This window comes from Labrus mixtus, chromosome 13 (assembly GCF_963584025.1).
Source record: "Labrus mixtus chromosome 13, fLabMix1.1, whole genome shotgun sequence".
NCBI lineage: Eukaryota > Metazoa > Chordata > Actinopteri > Labriformes > Labridae > Labrus > Labrus mixtus.
In genome coordinates, this window is record NC_083624.1 from 8871737 (window position 1) to 8892992 (window position 21256).

Below are 21256 nucleotides of genomic sequence, written 5' to 3' on the forward strand. Positions count from 1 at the left end.
CATCGCCTAAAGTCCACACAATGAGTCATCCCCTGCAGATAAGTCAATACGTTTTATGAATGGCAGCTTATGACTCAGAGATGCATGGGGGGGGGGCTTCCTGTCTAAACGGAAAATGACATAGCAGACATGAGCATCAGCATGAAAACCTGTGATATATATTTTTAAAACCATCTCTCACTTTTAACCTTCACTTGTAGTTTTCTCAATGTATTGAGCTGGAAAGCCAATTAATCATGAGCCAGAAACACACGACAGGCCCATTTGATGCAAAGACTCCCTCCCCTCTCTCTTCTTCAGGTATAAGCAGAGACTCTGCGGGGATGTACGTTGAAACTGAAGGTCGATGGGCTTTGAAGTGCTCCTACAGCGATGTCCACTCTTTTACTATCCAATAAAAACTCTGGCAGGAGAGGAGTGTTTTCCACTGCACTCAGATCAGCAGAAGAGGATTTAAAAACTTTCTGAATGCTGAGCCGGCTGATCTCCCCGCTAACCGCTGCCCCAGTGATGAAGATGGAAAACATCTCGGCTTAAGGTCACCATCGGGATGCCCGCAAGAAGCTGAGTAATTAGGAAAGCGAACAGGCTGGTGAAAAGTCTCAGACAGATTTTGATGTTATTCCTTTCTAGCAGTTTCATTGATTGGTGTTTCAGTGACAATCTGTGGAATAATTATATAAGTTAACCCAAGTTTAGGTGAAATTCATCAGCAGGATAGTGTAAAAACCACCTGATTGACACTTCAGCAAAGCGGGTTGAATGGCTCAAGGAAGAACCATAGTTTGAATCTGGATCTGACCCTCAACCAAGCAAGGGTTCAAGGATCTGATCATGATTCTCAGTCTCAGCATTTGATATTTGTACAAATGTACACAATAACATAAGGCTTCCTACTCTTCACAACAAGTCAGTATAGAGGACTGCACGAGCCAGGGATTGAACCCTGGTTGTCCAAATAGAAGATCTGCTACAATCTGAGCCACAGGTCTGTTAGTATTAAAGTCAGTCCACCCCTTTTAATGTCGTGTTAAACATGGACTGAGAAGAGGCTGATGGGGCTGCATGTCCCCCACATACATGAAGCATCTTTTTAAAGTTATCATGAAGACATCCTTGTTATAACGACCTATTTAAAGAAGAAGAAGATAAACTTTATGGATCCTGTAAGGGGAAATTTAACTTTTACACTCTGTTGTCTCATAGGCTGAAACACACACACACACGCACACACATGCACAAACAGGATCCTGTGGACATGCACTGATGGAGAGATGTGCGAGTGAGAGCGAGCGTTCCTGAGCTGGGTGGTCGGTGCCTTGCTCAAGGGTCACCTCGGCCGTGCTCAGGAAGTGATCCGGCACCTCTCCAGCTACCAGACCAATTTTCCAGTCTAGGTCCGCACCGCGTCTTGAACCGGCAAACTTCCAATTCCCAACCCAAGTCCCTACAGACTGAGCTTCCTGTTTTTGTTATTTATCCTCATCTGTATTCTATCAGCATGTTTTTATTGTTGTATTGTTGTTCGCACATTGTAATGTTCGTCAGCATGCTGTGCTCCTTGTTGTCGACGTAACACTGCAGCCCTTGAAGAACTCATTTCACTGTTTACCAGAAAAGTCCATGAAAAAATATTAATCTCTAAATAAATCATATTTCACAGTCTTGGTTGCATTTTTTTTGTATGTGTCACTAAGAAAATGTCTAACCCTGCTGTGAAACTCTCCCCTGGAATGTTTAGTAAACCTCACTTTGAGAGAATGTCGACGCACGATGAGGAGGAATTCATTTTATGGAGAAACTCATACAGGAGGATTAAAGAAGAGGAAGATTTCTCTCTTCTGTTTTTCAGGTTAAGAAATAAAGTTTTACCTCGACCGAAATGTGAAGACTGTTTCTCAGGTTGTTTCTTTTTTATGTTCTTCAACTGTCCGAAACAAAATCAATCTTTATGTGTATAGCGCCAAATCTTAACAAATGTTATCTCAAGACTCTTCACAAAATAGCAGGTAAAAGACCTTTCTCTTTGCTTTGTTACAAAGGCCGACCGTTAATCCATCACCAGCACGAAGCAACATTTATCAAAGTTACAGTGGCAAGAAAAACTTCCTTTTGAGAGGAAGAAACGTCGAGCAGAACCAGACTCATGATGAACAGCCGTCTGCCCAAATCGCGCCGGGCTTTAAAAATGGTATAGGGGAAAATGTAGGAAGAAATATATGAGAGGAAGAGTTAAGTACCAAACCTAACCATGGGATCGGGTGTTATGGCTTCAAACAACGGGTAACACCCTATCTAAAAACAAAAAGCAGCCGCGGCTCCAACTTTTCAGCAAAAACTAAACTTGACAAAATAAAATAAACAAGTCAGATCGGTATATGTACTTGTTTTATATCATTTTTCGTCTTCCTAATTAATTTTCTTCATTTTGTTTGTATTCTTATTTTGTTCTTTAACAGCTAATTATCTTCTTCCTATATCTTAACTATTGTTTACAATTGATTTATTCTAGGTACACTCTTTGTCCCTGGTGCCATTTCCCTCCTAAATTCAAACCAGGGGAGGAGATAGTGTTAGTGACGCTGTTGGTAGCAATGGTGCTGATGTTGTGTTTCAGTTTGTATCTGACCTCGGCTGTCTCTTTGGTTAGATTCTGATGGAAACATTGTTGGCAGTCACTCACTAATGTTTGTCTTGTGGTTTTGCTTTGGTATGCATTTGACTGTGTTGGGATGTTCACTTTTGAATTGTATTACCTGCTAGTGCCTCTTACATTTTACCGTGTTAGCTTCTTAAATGTGTCTTGTCTTTTTCTGTCCTGTGATGCCTTGCAGTGCCCTTCACATACAAATAAAGTTAAAGTTTCTATTATTGTTATTCTAAAATATACAGTATTTTAAAAGACGTCATTTACCTGGACTTTCCTTAAGAAAGATGGAGTTGTTTTATGTATTTTTAAATGCTGACCATAATAACCTCCATGTCATATCTTGGGATTTTAAAAAAAGTAATAAAGTTTGATTCTAACCTCTTGCAGTACGACAGGTCTGGGGTAATGTCGGAGTCTATGCTTGAGTTTAAACAGAAAGAGAACTTGATATTTGACACATGAATCCCTTTACCTTTAAGGTTTGTAAAATCATTCAGACACAGTTCAACGTGTTAGACTTCAATCAACAGAAACACCAGAGGCGGCAGAGTGCATTTAATACTCTTTATTCATTATTTCCTCTTCAAACACATTTTCCTGATGTACATGTACATTTCCATTCAAAGGAAAAACTCAAGTGAGGTAAAAGTGCTGAAAAATGAAATAGTATCATGGATGTAACCATCAAAACTCATCGTCACAATCACAAAGCTGACAAAAAAGCTCTTAACTATTTCAAAAATATATATATAGTGCGACAAATTTCATAATTTTCCCCCACTTTTTTTTTTTTTTTTTTTTTTTTTTTTAAACTTGTGTAGCCACAGGCATCCCTTCATACGCACATAAACAAGCACACACACACACACACATCCACACATTAACGTAAATACAAATCTGCTGCAAAATAGATTCACAACTCTTTTTATAGAAACTGGAGGAGAGCTCCCAGAGGGCCTCGGTCACATTCCTATGGTGTAAGACTTGTACTTCAGACAAGCGTAAATATCTAATCCACGGCTTGCTCTGCACCCGCTCAGGCAAAGAATACATCTACAGGTGTCATAAATAAAAAATACACTCTTTACTAATGATAAACAAAGGCCCAGATAATATGGACAACCAAAGGCAAAGCGAGTGAGAGAAGCAGCGGGATCAATAACACTGACAGGTTTACAGCAGAGAAAGAAAAGTGGGGCCAGAAAATAAACACAAAGGCAAAAAACACTTCATTCTTTTTTTTGTTTTTCTTTACACACATTTCGTCCTTCACAGAATAATCTGCCTCCATACATCAAACCCTGACAAAGAAAGTGACCTCTCATCTGCTTAGTTGAGCTTTCGTCAGCAGGTACACATTTTCAGTTGTCAGGGGGGGAAAAAAAAGCCACAATAACCGTAAACGGGGCGGACTCAAAAGAACGCAGGGGACTGACGTCTGCGTTCAACATCAGTTTTCTAGAAAATGCACTTTTCTATTTGTTGCATTTTCTTTGACATCGCTCCAAAGTCATTCTTGTAAGCGACGTCAAAAAAGGAGTCCAAGAGGAGACAAGTCCTCATAGCATCGGGGAGCCTTCAGCGTGCATAGGGTGCAGGGGGGGGGCTCCATGCTTTAATAGAAACGTTCAATCATCACTCAGAGAATGTCACAACAAAGGGAATCACACGGCAGCCATTTTCCTCTGCCATCACAAGTCAAATAGTGAAATAATGTCAGACTGCTGAGGTCGAGTTTTTGAGTTCTATGAATTTGACGGATCAACAACATTCAACGACTATGAATATAATTTATACGGTAGGTAACATCAGGAGGGACGCTGGGACCTATTTCAAGTTAAAACAATATATTTGATTATGGATTATCTACTTACGATTTTTTTTGTGGTTGACAAACTGAGCTCAACGCTAACATTCACTTTTGAAAGTTTGATTCAACATGATTAGAAAGGTGTGAACAGTCTCAGAATCTGCAGAACACATTTGATAACTCATTAACTACCATCAGCTAATAAGAGAAATCAACAACATCCTGGCAGACATTCCCCTAAGCAGTAATTTACTCATGTTATGCTGTATTGTTAACGACAATCAAAGGTAACGTTAGCCTTCAGACACTTGCTTCCCGACAGTTATAGTAGCTGGTGAATGGCTAAATGCTAAAATTAGCTGATGTCCTTTGGTAGCCATTAGGTTATCAAAAGTGTTTTAACCTGGAATATGGCTCAATGTCACCCCTAACTCAACAGATGACCTATGTTCATAGAACTTGCAGCGGAAAAAACAGGACGACATAACAGCAAGAGCGTGATGTCAGAGGAAAATGGCTGCCTCCTGAATGTGGTGAATGATGGCTAGATTTTAGCACCAGATCAAAATTTTGTTTGCTGGTTTTTCAAAACAAGAAAAAAGGTGATAAATCCATCTATTGCGGGACTACATCCACTGAGTGATGATAACATTTCAAAAGCATATAAAATGCACAGATACATACCTAGTGCTAGTCTCAGGCTGCAAAGCTCAACGTTTGCTGGATCTACTCTAGTAAGAACCTGCAGTTTGGGTAAGACGACAACAGATACAATAAACACAGAGAAGAGGAAAGGACAAGATGAATATCAGGAGCGGACATCTTGTGACAACGGCCGATTAAACCAATTTATCCTCTGAAAATAAAAAAGGGACAAAACGAAGTCCTCAAAAACACATTTATGTCCCTGAGAACCAGCTAAACTCCCTCCAGCAATCGACCATGTTAGCTTATTTACATTCCTCTCAGGTGGCTGGGTTTGGAGTAAAACAAGGCCTCTTTAAAGTGCTTCTGTTAGTATGGGGTCTCTGCTGGGCGACCTCCAGCTACTGTGCCACAGGATGGCTCGTCAGTGCACTCAAGGTATTGCTTTGGTTTTAGATATGAAGAAAATAACAATTTCAGCCAGGTTGCTCTGGAGCAGGTGTATCTATAACAGAACAACATCATTTTAGAAAGATAGTTGGATTTCAAAGGGAATCAGACCGAAATAAACATGGCTTCCAGTGACGAGGCCTTGACTTGAAGGAAAAGACAAAGAAGGAAATAAAACTGACAGGAATGACTAGACTGATGGGTTCTGAGGAAAAGTACAGGTTGGGACTGAAACTAAAAGGACAAAACTTACAACAGGGTAAAAGAAAAAAAAAAAAAAAAAAAAAAAAAAAAGAAAATGCCGAAAAACTCAAAAATTCAAACCAAAATTATTTTCCTTCCCAACCAAAACTGAATGTTTTCTCCCATAATTATTATCCAATACTGTGGTGACTTTTCCATTTCACCAAGTTCTGAAATAATCTAACCCTTTCCCCCCTGATCACCATTTAAAAAAAAAAAAAAAAAAAAAACTTTAAAAAAAAGCTCAATCACTCTTCAAATAAGTCAAAGGCACTTGAGTGTTTCAGTTGCTGGTTTCAAAGCAGACTTTGGTCCAGAGGGAAACAACTTGTGGCACCTTATTTGCTGTTTAAATGACTATTGCCGCTGAGCCAGTGGAAATGCCCCGACCCAGGGTGTGACCTGTAGAAGAGGCTGAGCCGACCTTCCCTCTAACAAATTCTCTAACCAGCCAGGGGCAGTGGGCCAGCCAGATAAGAGAACCTCCCGGTTATCTGGTGTAAACAGTGAGACAGGCAGCGAGATGTAGCAAAAGCAGTGAGCAGGAATAGGAGAGTTTTTCTAAGGAACTGAGGCACCCCTCCCTTTGACTGGGAAATAAACACCCCAGTAGCTGATTCCACTTGCACAAGTTGCCATCATGTCAAGAGAGATGACAACTTTAGGTCATAGCTTAGGCCATCTACTTCCCATGTGACACTGCAAGTTTTCAAAATTAAGAATAGGCCTGGCTAGAAATAGAAATTCTGAGATTATTTTTGTGGAGGCACTCTTTCACAGCTGGTGCATTGCCTCGTGGCTCATGTCAGTTGTACCTTCCAGGATAAATCTAATTCTAAGTCTCAAGGAGGAGCTGACATGCTGGCGTGTTTCTCAACATACCAATTCATGCTGTCTGTCCTCCCATGACCACAAAAGGGGTTCAAACACTAGCGTGGTCCTAGCAGGCACCGGAAAGGAGAGGACAGGAAGTGATTCAGCTCCCACACATGTAAGGTGACAAGAGCTGCGGCTGCTGTACCTCCTCCAGGAAAGCAAAAAAGAAAGCATGATAATTATAGAAGGCCTGCAGTTAGAGAGCCAGTCACTGAGCTGCGTCAGAGGAGGATCCCTTTTCAGGGTTGCTGTCGAGCCTGCAATGGTTGTGAGGGACGACCCTGCGGGGCCAACCATGTGCTGCTCCTTTTAAGGGAAGGGACAGCCAGTCAGTCTGTCACTCCCAAGACTCCCAGCTTGCTCTCGCACCAGGCAACAAGGCAAGGCTAATTCTCTGAAAAGGCCTAAGTTGATTGTCCTGTCAGTCAATTTACCTTCCACGAAGCCAGAGAATTGTGGCATCCTGAGGTCCCCTGTGAGGCTTTGGAAGTGACATAAAAACATAGGGAAATATTAACTCCTCAGATACACAGGAGCCCGTCAATCTGAGGCCTAAACTGCCTCATTTTAGATTTCAACAGACTGAAAAACATAGGGCTGAGTAAACTGGATAAAGGGGGAGGAGGGGAGCTAGTCCTACACTGAATTCACAGTGGAAAAAAATAAAAATGTGCACATTTTCTCTTGCATTGTTTACAAAACAGGCACTGTCGGCATATTAGGAAAAGCACAAATGTCCGTGAGAGATTAATGTGTCAAAATGTGTTAAAACAAATTGACTCCTCTTGCTTCCCCTTCAGTTATGATGAGGACAAAGTTAACAGTGTACCCCTTTTCTTCGAGCCCATGTGAACTTAACTTTTTATAACACTGGTGCTTTGTTTTTTTGGGCCATCACCTTTTTTACTACCCCTTCTCCAATAATACTATTTTTAAGTTTTTTTCTTTTCACCTTTTTTTTTCTTTTTTCTAAATCACAGGACGAAACCAAATTGAAGGCTACATTTTCATCTTCCCTTTCTTCATAGAGATAGCCCATACTTTAAATGATTGAAGGGGTAAACCTGGAGGTTAAGGCACAAAACACAACTCCATTAAGAAGAAAGCTGATAAATGGGGAAAACAACCAAACAAACAAAAATCAAAACACTTAAAAATATCACTTTTTTTTCTGATGACCAAGACAACTCTGTAGATAAGGAATGGCAAAGGATTCCAAAAAAACAAAGCAAAACACTTGTCCATTTAACATAATTGTGCCTTGAGTGGAACATTTATTGCCTCAATAATACATTTTTTTGGGAGTTTTTTTTTTAATATTCCTTCTCTCTCCTCAAAAGCAGCAGCAGCGGTGCCCTCTTGCACATCCGGGCACTTGTTTTGTCAGTTACAGGGCAGCCATGTTGGAATGTTCTGGTTAGACACGTAGTAGTTGCTGAAGTTGTGGTCTCGAACATAAGGCGCAGGCTGATAGTAGCAGGTGACACAGGATGCATTGGGGATGGCGTTCTGCTCCGCCAGCACCCGGAAGGCCATCAGAGAGATGAGGTGGAGGGTCTGCCGCCGCTCGTGACCCATGAGGCACACCGTGCTCTCGTTGACCACTCGCCGCAGGATCATGAGGTAGTCGTACTTGCTCTTCTCCTCACCAACAAAGTGGCTTTGCAGGTAGGCCTCCACCTTGCGCTGCTGCTCGCCGATGTCAGGAAAGTCGATGAAGAATCGTGAACACATGTACCGTTCCAGGCCCTTAAACTCCTCCTCACTGGCCGGTCGAAAGTCCCGCACCAGCAGATTGCAGTATTTCAGCAGGCCGCCGCCACGGATCTCCTCGGGCCGCTTGGTGGCAATGAGCTTGTTCCGCAGGTGGCTCAGGGCCATGCTGAAGTCCCCGTACATGCTCTCACCACTCACAGTGGGGTGAAAGGCCTGTGACATTGGCGTCTGTGCCAGCTCGTAGTAGGAGAGCATGGAGTCCAGTATAATCTGAAAGGAGTCCACACTGAACTCAAACTGTCGGCGTATTGAGTCCACAAACTTCAGCTCCACATTGCGGCCGTTATTGTTAGAGAGGGAGATGAGGCTCCAGCGGTCCTGCTCTGTGTTGACCTTCACCAGCTTCTGCACATAAGCCTCTTTGAGAGTCATGGGTGTAATTTTCTCCTTGTTCACACCCTCAGGCAGAAAGTCCAGTAGAGTACCCAGAACCACATCTTTAATGAGCCTAAACTCTGACTCATGTGGCAGGTCCACTCTGAAGATGACGTCCAGATCCTTGTAGCTCCAGCCTATATCCTGCACCAGCACGTGGCTGGCCGTGGAGCCATTAAGACGTACATCTTTCACCCGGATCCCACTCAGCTCCAGACGGGAGCGCACGCGGGCCACAATGTCTTTGAGGCGCACCTCTAAGGTGGGGAAGTTCCCTCTTCCATGAACGGGTACCACTTCAGTCAGAACTTCATTCAGCCGGCTCACCTGTTCCCAGGTCAGGACGCTGACAGACTCTAAACTCTTTGATTCTTCCTTGTTATCCATCATGTCACAATGTTCAGATGAACTAAAATCAAAAGGAGTGAAAAAATATGTCAGTAACTGTCAAAAGGAAATATTTCCCTAAGAACTACAAGTACTAGTGTAAAGGAAGAAGAACAGTTAGAATAAAAGTTCCCCTGTAAAAGACATTCCTACCATTTGTTTATGTACAAATTTAACTGAATATCACTTCTTATTTAGGGGTCTATCAAACTCAAATCATTCTACCTTGAAATGAAACTAAAGAACAGTATACTGGATAATAATTTTCCTAAAAGTTTCTCAAACAGGCATATCAGGTTGGATGTGGAATGACTTGCTGAAGGAGAATTACGTTTTTTTTCTTCATGAAATGCATGTTAAGCATCATATGCACTGATGAATACACAAATAATATTTTCTATATCTTTTTCTTTGTCATATCCGTTCATGTAAAAATCTGTCTTACTGGGAGAAAAGTGGCAGCAATGGTAGAAACTACTGTAAAACTTCAAATAAAAGCCCATCCCAGTCCCTTTTACTAGCCTGGTGTTGCTGCACCATTGACAAATAAAAGCAGGTCTCAATTAGAGGCCTCTATGTATTTAGGGTTGATTAGTCTGCAGATCAAAGATATTAAACATGGGCGTCTTCCTCCCTCCCTCCAAGTGCAGGAGGGTGATATGGAAGGGCTGTCTTTGATTGGACAAATCAGTGATTTGTAATTTTTTTTGTTTATGGTCATCCTGATTTTGTACAGTTAAATATTCTTTCTAATTTACAATGTACAATCTTGTAGTCCGCAGTAGTTGTGTTAAAGATAATTAAAGGCAGGGCAATTTTATAAATTTAAGTGAATAAAAGCTAGGGTTATTAATTTAAGTTTGAAGGTAATTGATGATTCCCTAAATGCATTACAGCTAGAGTTGGGGGAGTTTTATTGACAATATGAGAGGAAGTACACATACACATATATTCACATTTTTGTTTAGAAACAGTGAGTCAAACATAAAGCTCATAATTCTGCTAAAGTAGAGCACTTTTCAACCTCTCGTAAATTATTTTTTTAATTATTTTAAACGTCTTAAAACAGACAACTCGATTCAAGTTTCTTTCCCCAAAAAATAATTTAAAAAATTTGGTTCATTTGTGACAATTTATATCAGAAACATGTCCAATATCAACACACACAACGTGATTGACGTAAACTATCGGATTGCAGCATCATGGCTCATTCAGCACGAGCGGAGCAGAATGCGAGCACGAGACAACCTGCTCGCGGTCAGCACACAGCGAAAGGACAGAGCTCGTGAGGGTTCTAGAACAGCTCACAGCGCGAGCCTGGCTTTCATTCCAGAAGTGCTGAGAGACAAACAGGCTAGCTGAAGCTAAGCCGGCGATTTATGTTAAATACACAACACGTAGTGAAAAACAAGTGCGGAGAGAAATGTTACAATTAAACACGCCTCGTCATAACACCCCCCGGTGATTATTTGTTCCAGCTGATTTTTTTTTTTTTATCAACATACCCGTGACGAATGCAACTAAAATGTACTCGATGATAACCGCTGAGCACCCTGTCAAACGTTTCAGTGTTTTAAACGATAGAAAATAAAGATTTAAAAGATACAATTTGACTTGATTTAACTCCATATGGCGACGAATCCCTCTCCAGATTCACGACATTCACCTAAAATTATCTTTGGAAGAGTCCTTTAATTAAGACTATGTGGTTTACGCTTCAAAATCCCCAAACTTCTGTCGTGTTTTTAAGTATTTTATGCGACTTTGATAAACGTGAAATAAACACATCTTGCCCTGCGTTTGATGTTGTGTTCAAAAAAAGTCGGGAAATAAGAGTGTCTTACTTTAAACGTTCACACGAAGGCTCCCTTCAAAGTGTAATGATTTGCCGTTTGATGCTGTCCACATGGGGTGACCTGGATCCGTTTTTAAGTAATTACGTATGGCACGTTTTTGGCGTAAATGTTCTTCCCACACTGCGACACTGCGAAGTCACGCCGCACTCAGAAGAACCGACTAGCAGACTCGGAAAAAAACGACCATCCGAGGAGCACGTGAATGCAGCATAACTTACGGTCCTAACTAACGTTTCGGGAGTATTTAACACAGAAATGAAAAGAAGCGTGTGAATCGACCTACTTACGTGTCCAAAAGCGAGTCCCGAAAGCCTTCAAAGTTAGATAAAGGAGATTTTAATTTGTAGTTCATGCAGACACCTCCACATAGTCCACTGCCTGAGAGACACACGCGTATCGTTAACTCTGAAAAGTCAGTGTTTGAACCTCCCTGCTGGCTGAAGACACGCCTGATTTATAAAGCCGAAGTACGACCCACTGAGAGCCGTGCACAACCGTTCAACAACACAGTCCCTCTCTTAATGTAACGTGTCAGTTACGATTTAAACCTACGCCAACGCTTATATTTATATATAAATATATATATATATGCTTATATATTAAACGCAAATAAATAACTTTGTATATTTACCCAAAGGTGCAACTTTCATCATCTGCAGCTCCCACAGGCATCGAGTTCGTGGAGTTTGGTTGTATCAATGCGCCGAGCAGAGCCTCTGATTGGCCAACGGGGTTTTTTTCGTTGCCAAGTAACCAGCACCGTCTCCAGGCAGGCGACGTTCTCTGGCTGTTGCTGTGTCGCAGTTTGGTTTAAAATAAACATTTAACTTAAAAATGTTGATTCTAAAATTTATTTTACATTTTATATCTTAAACTGCCGTTTTAAACATGTAGGATGAATTTGTCCACACATAATGTAGCCTACATGATGAGGCTTGATAATGTTTGTTTTTTTTTTTTTTTAAAGGTGCACTATGTAGATTTGGCAGTGGCATTAGAAAGTTGGAGAAGTGAAACAATTCTTTGCTATATTTTCTGAACTAAATACACAAACTTTATTTTAAGCAAAAAATGGGTCCCTGGATCACTGTTTGGAGCTAAAAAGCTACCAGGGGAGTTATGGTTTCACTGTTGCGGGCCCACCACCATAACTTTGCGTAGCATATCTCCAAACAGTCTTCTAGGACCACATTTTCCTCTGAGGACAGTTTGTGTATAGAGTTATGAACATATACCACATAATCTGTACACTACCAACTTTCACATTTCTCTACCTTAAAAAAAAATAGTGCACCTTTAAAACATACATTACACTGTGAAGACACACCTCATAGTTAATTCAGTTTATTTATTGAGCAACAATTTAAGATTATGTTCCACCCTTACTTATAATAACAAAAAGTAAGGTCTTCTACCGGCTCTTGTAATATTAAATAACAAAGAGTAAGGTCTTTTACCTGCTTTATGTAAAGTGTCTCAAGGTCAAATTTGTTGTGAATTGGCGCTATACAAATAATGATTGATTGATTGATTGATTGATTGATTGATTGATTGATTGATTGATTGATATTAGGAAAAAATATCAGAAACACCTTTCACTATGAAGCAATAGCCTACAGCTGAAACTCGACTAGATTCTATTAATCAGTGGAAATGTATTAGTTTTTTAAGGTTTATTTTGGGGCTTCTTTGCCTTTATTTTAAGAAAGGACAGTCCGAAATTAGAGAGAGAGAGCGACAGAGAGAGACTAGCCTTTATTGCAATGATTTAAGAATAGCCTTAACATACTTGGTTTTTACAATTTTCTTTCTAAGTTTTAAAAACTAGATTAGCCTATTAGTTTATGCGAACAATTCTAATGAAAGCAGTAAGTATACTGTGAAAACACATAGGTTAGCAGACATGATCTTATCATCTTTGCCCGAAAAAAATACAATAAAAACAACACCATAATAATTACGTGACTGATTTTAGCCTAACATGTTTGGGTTGCAAGTCCAAGTTTTCAACCAAACTTAGTTCATAGCAGTGTTTAGATCTTGAGTTTATCATGAAGAGTACAGGTTGCACAGGTTTATGGTTGTAAAATCTTGCTAATGTTTTGGAAATGGAAGAACATGCTTCTGTTTGAATAGACGTTTAAGTAAGAGACCAAAAGCTCGTCTGCTGATGGTCCTGACCTGCCTTTCTACTCTTCACAGGAAACACTGCAGTTAGATGTTATCTGGGTAAATGCCACTGATACAGCAAGGGGAACACTGCCACCGATTTCTACAGAATAAAGTTAATCTCATTCAGTCATTTCTCTAGAATACATAAAAAAATCCTCCATAAATCCCTGTCTCTACACACATATTCTACATTGACAAAAAGCACAGCTGCATAGTAGAGTCCCCTGGACATAAGCTGGAAGTGAGTTTTTCCCACATAAAGAAGGGAGATGACTATATTTTATGATTGATGACAGGAAATCACAAAAGGTATGAGTGTGATGATTCTGTGGAAAGTAAAACACACTAGACCCAAGAATCCCCCTGCAACAGTTTGTTGCCCAGTAGCTTAAAGTTAAAATCCAGTAAATAAAAGAGGAGGATATTAAAGGTCACATATGATGCAAAATCCACTTTACCATTTTGTAACACTAATATGTGTCCCTAGTCTGTCTACAAACCCCCCAATGATGAGAAAAGTCCATCCTCTCCGTCTTCTGCCTGCTCCACTTTTCAGAAAATGTGTGCTCAAAGAGGCCGTTTGGAGATTTTCCCTTCATGACATCACAAAGGGCAGTAACTCCTCCCCCAGGTGGGTGACACTCCCACAGCTAGGTGTTTGTTCTGCCCTCTGAGTCTGCCTTCTCACCGTAAACAATAGGACATAGAGCAAGAAAGATCAAACCACCCAAGCCCTTCCAGAGAGGGGGCGTGGTCAGACACAGCTCATTTACATTTAAAGGTACAGACACAGAAACAGCCTGTTCTGAGCAGGGCTGAAATAGAGGGGTTTAAAGGCATGATACACAATAACCACTAACAGAGAACACAGCTGTATGCATCTAAGAAGAAGTTTTTAGGTCATGTTTTGGCCTCCATGTGCGATGATACTCTGATCTTTTATCCATTCAAGTTGATGACTCGGGTATCACACAAAGTCATTCTCAACTGCAGCAGCAATGAAACACATGTTGAAAATAAACTTTTGCTGATGAGCTTATCTGGTCAGGTGTTGGTTAGTGTATCTCCCTGGAGGATGAGGTCAGTTATTCCTGAAAAACTTGGATTCTTGTTGATTTGATCTTTATCACTTTGAACCAAAAACGACCACTTTATTCTTGCTCCACTGGTTAGTTTGAACTGAAATTACTTTTGATGAATTTGATGCACTTGGTGAAAACAAAAGACCATTGATAGTGGAGGTGTGCACAGATATGTGCATGTTTTGGTACAAATTGGAGGTTGACCTATAGGATGATTGGTTAGGCTAAGTGTCTGACATTCAGAGAAATGTTTTTCTGATTGTAGAAGAAATAGGAAAACCCATCATTGATCTTTTAAAATTTGCATGGATATAGGAAATGGTGATTACGGATGGCACAAGCTCAGTGAAATCGACCTTTGACCTTGAATATCTAATCAGTTAATCCCTGACAACAATCAGATCTTTGTGCCGAATGTGAAGTGATTCCCTAAAGGCGTTTCAGAAATATGGGATACAAAGAAAACATTAGTAATTAAGTCTAGGAAAGGGTTTTTCTAGGACATTGACATTTTGCCGTTGATTGTGTATGAAGTCTGAAGTCATGGCCATAAGATAGATGAAGACAGATACATTTGCCTTTTTTAAGGATTTTTAAATATAAATATTTGGCCATTTTTATTTGTATTACATTCAAATGTAAACAAAACATAAAATGCTATACAGTTGTGGAAATTAACTTTTAAAAGAGTTGAGATAAAGAATGATACAGAAATAATGTGACTGTTGACTTTTAATCACCAATTTACATTCAGTTCATCCTTAAGTCCAAGTGAACAAGTTTGCCAAATTTGGAGGACTTCTCTCCAGAAGTTCCAGAGATATAAGGTGTTCAAGAACTGGATGGATGGTTGCGCAGGATAGCCTAGCGGTTATGTCGCGCGCCCCATGTACAGAGGCTATCGTCCTCGTGGCAGTGGCCCTGTGCTGAATGTCATCCCTCACTCTCTCCTCCCAACATTTCCCTCTCTCTCTTCAGCTGTCCAATCTAATAAATGCAAAAATGGTCCATCCTTCCAAGACACTTAACCTGAAATTCCTCTGGCCACAGCTATGCGTGCAAAGTTGGAGAAAGAATGTGTCAGACGCTTTGGTATCATGCCACACTATCAGATAGAGTTGTAGTGTCAGTATCTTCTGTTAGGATGAGGAGCTGGCTTCAAATGCTTGCTCGTTGATTCAGTAGAAACAATGACATACTGTAGGATTTGATAGCTGCAGGAAACACACACACACACACACACACACACACACACAGTAAGTGAGTCATTGAAGACAGTTGGGGTTTACAGTGAATTTATCTAGATTGAGCTGCTTTGTCTTGTGAAAGAACTTTATCCTTTCTTCTGCGGTCTCCGTATTAGAAATGAGGTGTTTCGATGAAACCACTGAAGTAAAATGTAAAGCCTGAGACGTGTCAGCTGTGAGGATGTGGGGATGTGGTTGTGTGTACGTATGTGTGAGTTGTGCGGGAAAACCCTGAGGGAGAGGGTTGTACATCAGCTCAGTGTGGTTGATTGTTCACACTGTGATAGGAAAGGGGATTCCCACTTCCCGTTTGTGTGTGTGTGTGTGTGTGTGTACATGTACGTGGGCAAACTTTCTTTACAACATTTAACACTAAACGGAAATTTACCAGTGAGACACCTAAAAAGATCATGTGTCATTCATTCATTTCTTCTACCTCCAGTCTCTGTGTGTTACACGAAACTGGAGGGTCTCTTTGTTCTTCATGTTTAATCTAATTTGTTGTTTTCTTTTTATTTTATTGCATCATTTTCATGTTTTACGTCTCCCTAAATGTGCCATGTGAAACAATGGCAAAATATAGGATGTCTTTTTTCTTTAAAACATTTTTCATACTTAAACTGTTGGGGGAAAAAAATAAAAGAATTCAAATAGATTATAATGTTTCTGAGGTGTAGGAAGGCATCAGAGGTCAAATCAGTTCATGCTTATAACTATAGATGCACCCTTAGATCCGTCATGAGTAACAGATTCATGTATATGTACCGACCTACAGCTGAGACAGAGAGCCTTAGAGCAGACGTTTTGTTTGACTGATCCTGGCTGTCCCATGACCTCTGGGTGTCTGGATATACATGACCTCTGAAGCCCCAGCTGACCTGAGCGGGCTGACGGACACAGACAGCAGAACCAACTTTCAGCATGTTGTTCTTGCTTGCAGAGCACCGTATGTGAGGTACACGTAAGCCAATGAGTTAACAGGAAACCACAATCTTTGAAAATCTTTGTAAAGGCTTGCAATTGTTTCTTAAAAAATGGATTAAACCATTAACAACTGGACTGACAGTGAAGTATACATTTAACTTGAACCTTTCTAACTTTTAGGCTCTTATGAAACCCACAACACACAAAATACCACAAGCCTGTGATGATGGCGTCCTCCATCATGTTGTCATTTCCCTAATGTTGCGTTGCCAACTTACATCACTTCAGCATTTCATTTCATGCTACAAAAGCAGAGGCAAAAGTCCTTGAGGGTTTGTAGTTCTCAAGGGGCTCCCTAAAGTCCAAGTTATGATGGAAAAATCTTCACAACATGGTGGGACTCAGCGTGAACACGTGTCGTCTGTTTTTAATCAGTCTTTTCTTGATCGTGTGACATTAACACTGGGGACAGTGGAGTCAAAGAGGGTCGTGGGTCGTAGCAAAGAGGACAAAAATAATCAGAGATCCAGACCATACAAATGTTGGGTTGGGTCGAGTTGTTTGTTACTGTTGACAGGAAGACACCTACACAGAAATGACAGTGTGCAGACTAGCAGACAGTTCATTATGTGTTTCTGAACAGAGTGTATACCACGTGGAGAGAGCAGCTTTCTAGGAAACACACGACTCTGAGTTATTACCTGCTCTCTGAAGAAGCATCCATGAAGGACTTCCAGTCAAATTCTCCACAGGACATTTTCCAAAAGGAAAACGTAAAAGTCATTGGATTTTTATTGGTCCTGTGTAGTTTGCCATCATTTTTAAACCTTGCTTTTTCTACACTAGTGTGGAAGATTGAATGGACTTACAAGGATAAAAATATATACATTAATATACTTTCTTAAATGATATGGATGATGATGATGAAGCTAAATATCCAAGGATCAGCAGCTGGAGTGGTTATCTTTGGATATTAATAACGGAAATCATGCAATTTACTCCACAAACCAAGTAGTCAATATGCAGCAATTTGGCCATTTTTAACAAGTGTGAGCATCAACTAACTGATAACTTTGCACAGCGAAGCATTTTGTTACTATTAAGTGACCCTGTTGAAATTTGATTCTGACTCAGATGACTCGAACATATTAAAGGTCCCATATTATACTTTTTCTGGTTTTATATTCTCTTTAGTGTGTTCTCCAAGTGTCCTGTGCATGTTTAGGCACATCTATTTGCAAAAATTCAAAGTCCGCGTAAACGCAGCTTCTCCTACGTCCTCCTGTTAGCTGTAGCATTAGCTGCATGTAACGCTCGGTTCTAGCCCCCCTCAATAAAAATTTGCCAGTGTGACGTCTTGTCAGTGTGATATTACTGATCTAAGCCCATTGGCTCGTTGTGGCAAGCCCAGCAGCTCATGTTGCACGTTTAACTTCCGTAGCACGCCCACGATATGCCGTAGCCTGCGGTAGCACAGTAGTGCTAAGGTGTTAATGTTTATGCTCCCCTCGGAGCCAAAGTGGCTGCATTCCCAATATGGTAAAAGGGGCGGGACATTTCCGAGAACCGTGCTGAGCGACTGACCAATAACGACAGAGCCGACAGGCCGACCAATCAGATCAGACTTGGCACACGTGGGGACTCTGAACGTGGGCACTTCAGAGCCTTAGAGAGAGAGTCAGAAGCGAGCCGGTGCATGGAGCGGCAGGACATGAAAACAGACACTTTTTTTCAAACTTCAGCTATTGTGAACATACTTTAGTAGGTACAAATATACGAACCCCAAAAAGGGCATAATATGGGCTCTTTAAAGTGTCCTGAAACATTAACAACAATATAGGATACAGAGGCCAAGACTACACACACAACAGTTTACAAGTGTATATCAATTTTTTTTTAGTTTTCTGGAGGCAATGTGCTGCATGTGGCTCACTTGTGTAGGGGGTTTAAGTAAACAAATTGAGGACATAAAAGGCGATGCTTTGCTGAACCTCTGTCCTGGATCAAGATGTGTTTATTGGCAGATTTGTATCTCAAATGCTCGCTCAGGACAAGATATCCCTCTGTCTGTGTGTGTAGTTGTAATCTGAGTTTGTTTGTGCCAAACCATCTGCCTCTGTCTGTGAAAACATGCAGTATGTATGGAAACACAGCCTGCGGCACACATACACGCACAGTTAAGTACCTCTGAGGTGACAAGAGACAGTTATGACGATGCTGTTGTTTACGGATGAAAGACAGCAGGTATGTGAGGGGGGGGGGAGGGTCTCTGTGGTTGTCTACCTGTGTGTGTATGTGTGTGTGTTCACACTGTTGTGCAGCTGCAGCTCTGCCACCTGCCTCTCTCAGGCCTCATGCCATCTGAGGAGTGACTCAGTGTGTGCAGGTCACGGCTCGGTAAGTAGGCCCCGGCCATTAACACATTAAACACACACTGAGACACACAAACACAATCGATTAGCATCTACCCGGATGCACATATTGTACCAAAGTAGGCAAACACACACACATGCGCACAAAGCTCCATTAAAGGTTCCACTACGTCTGATGACAAACACGTGTGCGAGGCCTCTCCAGACTGATTCATTAGGATGGTTAAAAGCTCTGTGCTTCCTCTGACATCATTCAGTAGTTGTTGGTTATCAGAGGGAACATTACTACCACCCCCTCCTCTGCTCCATCCCCTCCTCTCCGATCATCATTACATCAGTGAAGCTCGTCTGAAGGTCAGATTTTGCTCCGTGTCTGTATCTGGCCGCTGCAGTTTTTTAAATGTATTTATTTGTTTTATTGCACTTAAAAAGCAAAACAAACAAAATAATAATAGACTAATGGAAAAACAGACAGTACATAATGATTAGTTTATTAACAAAATATACATTTTGAAAGAAATGTGCGGGAGGAGCCAAATAAACCCAGAGGGGCTCGTCGAGTGGCCCTCCTAAAGAGAAACATGTAACACAGAGACATATTATTAATGTAGTCCAAGTAAAAACAATAAAGCTAACAAGAACACATACTCAATAAGGTGTGACAGAAAGAAAAACAAGAAAGAATCAAATTAAAGAAGAGGGGAAAAAGGAAAATAGGCTATGATTAAAGAATAAGAAGGATTTTGATGCCAACGCTTGTGGATGGATTTGTAATAAATAGAAAACGTTTGAGGACTGCTGCGGAAAGACAGACTCGACAGTTACACGGTCATCTAAACAGATTTGTTTCAAACGTTTATAGCCAGGTTTCTATACATATTCAGCTTAAATGTCAACCAAAATTTACAGTACATAACCGGTCTGCAAATTGATCCTTTTTTGAGTCTTTTACTTTCAGTGTCTACAAAGTTATTTGGATGCACAAATGTAAAGTGCACATGTAAAAAAAAAGAAAAAGTGAATATGCAACTCAAAAGATCATTTTGGACAGTTTGATGTCTGGCTTCTTCATGAGGATAAAATCTCTTCCAATCAATGTTCGCAGCCCAACCAGAGGAAGAGAAACCCCGACTCTCTCACTGAGGTCGATTACAGCCACAGAGATAATCCTGGTAACCAAGAAAGAAAGAGAGATGGCTTTAGATGAAATCAACAGAATAGGAGACAGACAGACAGAGGAGTATTTACAGGTGATGAAAACTGTAGACGGTGATTGACTGAAGTCTGATGGAGCACAAGACGAGATGATAACTCTTGTTTTGTTACTGTTGTTCAGACGAGTCTCTCTGCATGTCAGCAGACTTTTCTGTAGTTCCTTCATCGACATGCCAATAACCAGTTGACTTGTTTCCTAATAACCTCACTCACACGGTCTGGACGAGGCAGAGACAGATCTGTCCCTGGAACACATGGACTTCAGTCTTTTTTCTTTCTATTTCTAAAATCTTGGACGTCAGTGGAAAAAGGACTGTGACTCAGCTATGTCTTTATATTCTTGTTTTAATCATCAGCATAATTAAACCAAGAGGAGATGCTAACTGACATGAAACAGGCTCACGAAAACATTAGCCAGAGACGAGTGTGAGCGTGTCTCAGCGTACTGACGGGAATGAAAAGGAGCTCATTTCTACTCCAACAGATTCTGTAAGTTCATCTCAGGTCATATTGGAGAGGCTATCAGACTTAAATCTTTCCAATTAAAACAAAAAAAAAAGACTGAAAATAATGACCATGCTCTGATGTCATCGACCATGTTTGGTAGTTCACTTTAATCCATTTACTTCAAGCCTCTTCACTTTCAGTCTTTCAGTCAGTCCGCTTCATCTTCCATGTGGTGTTTTATCAGTCCTGAACGTTGGAACGCAGATGAATCATCTTTTCTATGGGTTACCGTTCCATCCATTTAGGTTGAAATCAGCCTTGAGGTTAAGACACAAGTTAGAAGCCTGTTTTGAAAATGTATGAAGTCGAGCGTACAGAGACTTGTGTTTGAATGTAGAGGGTCAAAGAAAAAGAAAACGTCACCAGAAAAAGAAACCTTTTAAGGGTGCAAACTTCAAAGTATTTGTTCTTGTGTTGTCACCATAGCAGCATTTAAATCTTTGATATGATACTTTCTACCATAGCAACAACAATAGAAGTCCTGAGGTGCTGGACGGCCTGACGGTTATGTCTGTTGCCCCGTGGGCGGCCGCAAAAGTCCAATCCGACCTCGGCCCTGTGCTGCAGCTCACCCCCACTCTCTCCTGCCAACATTTCCTGTCTTCAGCTGTCCTGTTACAACGACAAAAATGACTTGAAAGAAAGTCACCAAATATTGGACAATTCTTC

The 21256-nt window shown here is 40.8% G+C and overlaps 1 protein-coding gene across 2 annotated transcripts; it reads right to left on the minus strand.

The window, feature by feature from the left end:
- Window positions 1-3200: 3200 nt before the first annotated feature.
- On the minus strand, window positions 3201-11515 carry tent5c (terminal nucleotidyltransferase 5C). Of its 2 annotated transcripts, none has more exons than XM_061053546.1 (2): window positions 11356-11515; window positions 3201-9234 (listed from the first exon to the last, which is right to left on the minus strand). In XM_061053546.1, exons 1-2 carry the CDS (start codon window positions 11418-11420, stop codon window positions 8058-8060), a joined length of 1242 nt encoding a protein of 413 aa, XP_060909529.1. In that variant the 5' UTR covers window positions 11421-11515; the 3' UTR covers window positions 3201-8057. The 2 variants fall into 2 exon arrangements, with proteins under 2 accessions (XP_060909529.1, XP_060909531.1); XM_061053548.1 differs by having other exon boundaries at window positions 11352-11509.
- Window positions 11516-21256: the final 9741 nt, after the last annotated feature.